The 6,672-nt window shown below is 42.6% G+C and overlaps 1 protein-coding gene across 1 annotated transcript; it reads left to right on the forward strand.

Annotated features, from left to right (window-relative positions):
- The first annotated feature begins 314 nt into the window (after positions 1-314).
- Positions 315-5,877, forward strand: LOC123053132 (vacuolar protein-sorting-associated protein 11 homolog). Its single transcript, XM_044476534.1, has 5 exons — positions 315-717; positions 1,237-1,410; positions 1,515-1,838; positions 2,501-4,279; positions 5,180-5,877. The coding sequence occupies exons 1-5, from the start codon at positions 478-480 to the stop codon at positions 5,534-5,536; spliced, it is 2,874 nt and encodes a 957-aa protein (XP_044332469.1). The 5' UTR covers positions 315-477; the 3' UTR covers positions 5,537-5,877.
- The last annotated feature ends 795 nt before the right edge of the window (positions 5,878-6,672 follow it).

A 6,672-nucleotide genomic window follows, 5' to 3' on the forward strand; every position in this document is an offset into this window, starting at 1 on the left:
CAACAGCAGAAAGGAACGAAAAAAGAAAGCAGTGAACGAGCAACATGCGCTGCCGCGAAATGGGCCGGCCCATCCGCGGGCTCTGCGGGGCGTAGCCACTGCTGTTTGCTGCCCACGGGCGGCAAATAGGAATCCGCCAGCAATCCCGGCCATTCATTGCAATCCCTGTCTGGCAAACGACTCCAGGGTTTGATTTTGACCGGGATTATAAATTCAGGGTTGAAACGACCGGGATTTGGACTTGAGGGTTTGATTCGTCAAAGCTCGCGCACCTCCCCGCGAGGCCGCACCCGATCTGTCCAGTCGTGCTCGTGCCCGACCCAAGGGCGCAACGGAAGCCGACCCGATCTGTCCAGTCGTGCCCGACCGACCGAAGGCCGCTTCTCCTCCCCCTCCCTTCCACCGGCCGGCGCGGAGGTCGATCCCACCCGAGCTGACCGGCAGTGCGCTCCCGATCTGCCTCCCCTTGCGCCCAGCATGTACCAGTGGCGCAAGTTCGAGTTCTTCGAGGAGAAGGGGGCAGGGCGCGGCGGGGGAGGCGGCGCCCCGGCCGTGCCAGCCGAGATCGCGGGCCGAGTGACCTGCTCCTCGGGCGGCCGCGGCCGCGTCGCGATCGGCTGCGACGACGGCACCGTGGGGCTCCTCGACCGCGGCTTCCGCCTCTCCTACGGGTTCCAGGCCTACGCCTCATCCGTCCTTTTCCTCCAGCAGCTCAAGGTACGTACACCCATGGAAACGCATCTGGAACTGTGGACTTGCTCGCCATATGTATTCGAATTTGCAATATTGGTCCTGTACAATCAGGAGACAAAATAAACAATGTTACTTTATTATTTTAAATGAACTTCTAATTATGCGTAGTGAACATAGTTCGTCAATCCCAGATGGGATGATAAGCATTGCTCTCTCGCACAGCCCTGAACAATTCCAGAAACTTATAAGATAAGGCTTCAGAGTTCGGACCACATCTTTTTGTTTATTTCTGCAAGGGATGAAGTTCAACTAAATTGGGTTACCATTATCCAATGACATTGATTATATATATGCTAATTTGCTACTATTTCTTACTGACAATATGGTGCTTATTTTTTTGTCACTAATTTCTTACCTACTCTACCTCGGTTTCTCTCGCTGTTCGTAATGCATTTCCTCTTATGTTTTTTCGTTCGTGTTGTTTTTATCATGATAATAACAGCTAAAAGGGATATTTACAACTTAATGCCTTTGTATGATTAGCAAAGAAATGTTCTTGTCACGGTTGGAGATGATGATCAAGCGTCTTCACAGTCATCGGCAGTCTGTCTAAAAGTTTTTGACCTTGATAAAGTACAAGAAGAGGGTTCAAGTACGACAACCCCTTTCTGTGTTCAAATTTTGCGGGTCTTCACGAATCAATTTCCTGAGGCCAAGGTAAATCCTCCCCTTTGCAGGTTACCTTCTGCTAAGAAAATTTGAATATACGTTGCACACAATAACATCCTATTCTACTTGTAATACTCTTTTTAATTCTGCAGATTACATCATTTTTGGTTTTAGAAGAAGCTCCTCCCATCCTGTTGATTGCTATCGGATTGGACAATGATTGCATTTATTGCATCAAAGGTGATATTGCACGTGAGCGTATCACACGCTTCACATTGCAAGTTGAACCTGTTTCAGACGGCACAAGTTCACCTATTACTGGTCTTGGGTTCCGAGTTGAAGGGCAGGCACATCAGCTCTTTGCCATTACTCCTAGTTCCATAACCTTGTTCAGCTTGCATCATCAACCACCAAGGAGGCAAACACTTGACCAAATTGGTTGTGAGACCAATGCCGTAGCAATGAGTGACCGCATGGTTAGTGTGATATGTTCTGTTTTTGTGCTTGTTCATTTGTTATTCTTCAAATCTTAACTATACAAACTTCAAATCGTTCTGCTTGTTCATCTGTTTGTGCATTTATTTCTTCAAATGTGCTGGTAATTATGTGTTGGGACCTATTTGGTCGTTGCCCCAACTCAGTAGTTCGCAACTAGACAGCAGGGTACAAGGAATAACAGGGCAAGTTTGGTTAGGCCACCTGTTAGTCTCATAGGCCCTTGGTCAGTATAGTTGTTCTGCACAGCCGCTACTAAAAAAAGCTGTACCAGATCTACATGTGATCACTGAAACTAACTAAGTCCACATAAACAATTTGTGCTGCAAAATTTGGAAAGAGTTAGCTAGTATTTTTGACCTGGAGCTACTCAGTCAATTAATCAATTTATTACATTCCTACCTGTGTTTTGCTGTTAGGATTTTTAGTTAAAAAAGGCACGCCTAGGCGGGCGCTTAAGTGCGCCTAGGCTCTAGGCCATAGCAAAATGCCCAGTGCTTAATCTGCGCATAAGTGCACGCTTTGGTCAGAAAAGCACAAGGCAGTGGCAAAATGCGCAATTAACGCCTAGCGCTTTTTTTAACAGTCCAATTTTATCTTGCTCTACTGCAAACCTTATTTGTTTTTATTTGTATCTGTGCAGGATCTGATTGTTGGTAGACCAGAAGCTGTGTATTTCTACGAAGTTGATGGTAGAGGCCCTTGTTGGGCTTTCGATGGTGAGAAGAAGTTTGTCGGTTGGTTTCGGGGTTATTTACTTTGCATAATTGAAGATCAGAGAAGCCGAAAGAATACTCTTAATGTTTACGATCTTAAGAATCGGTTAATTGCGCATAGCATGCCTGTGGGGGATGTTTCACATTTGGTCACTGAGTGGGGCTATATTATTCTCATAATGAGTGATAAAAGGATACTCTGCATTGGGGAGAAAGACATGGAAAGTAAGCTCGACATGTTATTTAAGAAAAATCTTTATACAGTCGCAATCAATCTTGTACAAAGTCAGCAGGCTGATCCTGCTTCAACTGCCGAGGTTCTACGTAAGTATGGTGACCATCTGTATGGAAAACAAGAATATGATGAGGCCATGTCTCAATATATCCACACCATTGGTCATCTTGAACCGTCATATGTTATACAGAAGTTTCTCGATGCAAAGCGCATCCACAACCTGACAAATTATCTAGAAAAGTTACATGATAGAGGATTAGCATCCAAAGACCACACAACCCTTCTGTTGAACTGCTATACCAAATTGAAAGATGTTGAGAAGCTGAACCATTTCATCAAAGATGAAGATGGGGTAGGTGAAATTAAGTTTGATGTGGAAACTGCCATAAGAGTATGTCGTGCAGCTGGATATCATGAACATGCTATGTTTGTGGCCAAAAAGGCTGGGAGACATGAGCTGTATTTGAAGATTTTACTTGAGGATCTTGCTAGATATGATGAGGCGCTGCAGTATATATCTGGCCTTGAGGCAAATCAAGCTGGTCTTACTGTAAAAGAATATGGAAAAATTCTTGTGGACCATAGACCTGCTGAAACTGTTAAAATACTGTTGAGGCTTTGTACTGACGGGGGAGATCCTACGACAAGGAGAGGTTCAAATAGCATGCGTTTGCTTATGATACCTTCACCAATGGACTTTGTAAATATATTTGTGCACAGCCCACAATATCTCATGGAATTTCTAGAAAACTATATCAAAGCAGTCAAGGACTCACCTGCTCAGACAGAAATCCATAACACACTTCTAGAGCTGTATATATCAAAAGATTTAAGCTTCCCATCTATGTCACAAGAAAATGACTTTGATGATCACAATAGTAAAGAAAGAAAAGGGAAGGAAATTACAAACGGCTATAAATCAGGCACAAGGGAGAAAGCGAAACTTGGAAAAGAAGAAAATAAAACAGCAAAGGATATTGTTGACAGACAAAGGAAAGGACTTGCTTTGCTGAAGTCTGCCTGGACACCTGAGATGGAAGAACCTTTGTATTCTGTTGATCTTGCTCTTATCATTTGTAATGCAAATGCATTTAAAGATGGCTTGTTATTTCTGTATGAGAAATTAAAACTCTACAAAGAGGTTATCAGTTGCTACAAGCAAGCTCATGACCATGAAGGTTTAATTGCATGCTGTAAGAAGCTAGGGGACTCAACTCAAGGAGGGGATCCATCTCTCTGGGGTGACCTGTTGAATTATTTTGGTGAGCTTGGGGAAGATTGCTCTAAGGAAGTTAAAGAGGTCTTGACCTACGTTGAGAAGGCGGATGTTTTGCCTCCAATTGTTGTCCTACAGACACTATCAAAAAACCCATGCTTGACTCTCTCAGTTGTCAAGGATTACATTGCTCGCAAACTTGAGCAAGAATCAAAGCTAATCGAAGATGACAGAAAATCTGTTGACAAGTACCAGGTTAGTAGTAGTTTGAATGTGATACTTCTGCAGCATTTCTTTTCTCTATTGCTATTCTCAACATCTTTTACAATCTTTAGGCAATCACTTAGTGTAGCATAGTTTGGTGTCAGTATGTTACTATGTAAAGGATAACTAAATGTGCTGTTATAGGCCCAAGCTAGATATTAGGGAATTTTTTGTTCAGCTTTTTGTGCCAACAACAACTCTGAAGCTTTGACTGAAATTTGATAGCTGAGGTTGTATAGTGCGCAGCAGCAGCTCTTAAAAGCTGGCTTTCGTTCGATGAACCTATGTACCGAAAACCCATGGTTCAGTAGAAATCAAGTTTTTTTTTACATCTAAATCGGTATCAAGTTCTCTTTGCGAAGAGGAGGATGTGTAGCATGCCATTTTGTCCTCCTATGCTGATGTTCGACAATTGACTTCTGCATACCATGCCACAAGTGAAGCTTGAACTCACTTTAGAGTTAATATGTTTATTGGCATAAACATAATTATCATGCACACTACATAATTGCAGTGGTTAATAATCATAGTCATGTTTTTCGTTGGGACTTGGGAGGGTAACATGTAAGAAACTTTGCTTCCACGCTAGCAATAAAGTGCTTGAAGCTGGCAGTTATCAAAAGTTTAGTCTTTCATACTACAGACATGTCTAACAGAATCACATGCTTTTGATATATTAAGTTTGATCATTCCAATAAAATTGGTGACCCAGTCATATTTAGTGATGACGGCAATTTTCAGATTCTTGCTAAAGGGAACGATTGTTATAAAAGATTTCTCTGATGTAGCAAGATCTGAGCAAATATTCGAAACTTTAGCTGGAGTACATTTACACTCTTCAGTGATCAAAACAAGGAACGCATAATGAAACGAGATTTTTTGTTTATACAGGAAGAGACAGAATTGATGAAAAGGGAGATAGAAGACCTCAAGACAAACGCAAAGGTTTTTCAACTAAGCAAGTGCACAGCATGCACCTTCACCCTTGATCTTCCTGCTGTCCATTTCATGTGCATGCACTCGTTCCATCTTCGCTGCCTTGGGGACAATGAGAAGGAGTGCCCGGAATGTGCACCTGAATACAGATCTGTTATGGAGGCAAAGCAGAAGCTAGAACTAAATGCCAGGGATCATGATCTCTTCTTCAGGCAGTTAAGGGGTTCGAAGGATGGCTTTTCTGTGGTAGCAGACTACTTCAGCAAGGGCGTAGTGAGCAAAACGACGATTCCACCTGAAAATGCCCCATAGTGAAGAGTTACTGCCACTGTTTTGCGTTGTACAGCTTATACATCATGTTTATTGTGATTCAAGTGTGCTTACGGTTTCCATCAGTCACTAGCATGCGCAGGCCATGATACCGAGCCTTCCCCATGTACTCAGTTGTGCTCACTAGCCTATTTGATCCATGCTCTGATCTTTTTAGTGTACAATGGCGTTGTAAATACTTTGTTCCAGCCGCCCTTTTTTCTGGGTGCTGGAAATAGGTTGCTCGGAGTGAGCTTCTTCCAGCATTTGAGTTTGGTTATTCGATATGTGCCCTTATGTTGGACTGCATAAGTTTCTTATGAATTGCATTTTTAAGTGTTAAAGCTGGATTTTATTTTCTGTTTGAATGCACACCATCTTGTGGTACTTTATTAAATTAGATAGAATTACAGCTTTCTTCTCGCGTGTTTGGCCGTTTTAGGTTAGATAGCTTTCAATTTTTTTATACCTTTCTGGATTTGTCTTCATTTGAGCTGATTGCCATGTGAAATTTGGGCATTCATTCATTTGCAGGTGGCGTCTCGTAGAAATGTACTACCTCTGTACCAAAATATAAGACGTCTTTGTAGGATAGCGTCTTACATTTTGATACGGAGGTAATAGTTGGTTTCTTGCATGATTCATCTGAACCACCTGCAAGCTTGAACTACCGCTGGCCCCAGAGAGAACATGGAGATGTTGCATCGGAATGGATACATTGCATCTACAAAAAGAGAGAATGGTAGGGAGATCTAGGATCACGTGTCTATACTAACTAGTAGGTAGAGTGGACAATCATATGCATACACAACATCTTCAGCGTAAACGTTCAAGCTTTACACTAGACTGTAACTTGGACAGTTAATAAAGAGGTAATTGCATCGGCGGTCCAGAAACTTGGCATTCATGAGCACTATTCATACATAAACTTGCAGAATGTTCTTTTAGCCTCAAACTTGCAAAATGTGACGCCGCAGTTCACAAACTTGGCACGTTGTGGCGAAAAAGCCACGGAGCTGTCTGGCACTAACCAATGTTGCACTCCACGACCCGTCGGCGTACGGGAAAATTAAATTAACACAATTATATTAAAGTAATAAAAATTAGTGTAATTTTTGCTTCGCGAACATGCGGACGCC

Source organism: Triticum aestivum, chromosome 2D (assembly GCF_018294505.1).
Source record: "Triticum aestivum cultivar Chinese Spring chromosome 2D, IWGSC CS RefSeq v2.1, whole genome shotgun sequence".
In the NCBI taxonomy this organism is placed as follows: Eukaryota; Viridiplantae; Streptophyta; class Magnoliopsida; order Poales; family Poaceae; genus Triticum; species Triticum aestivum.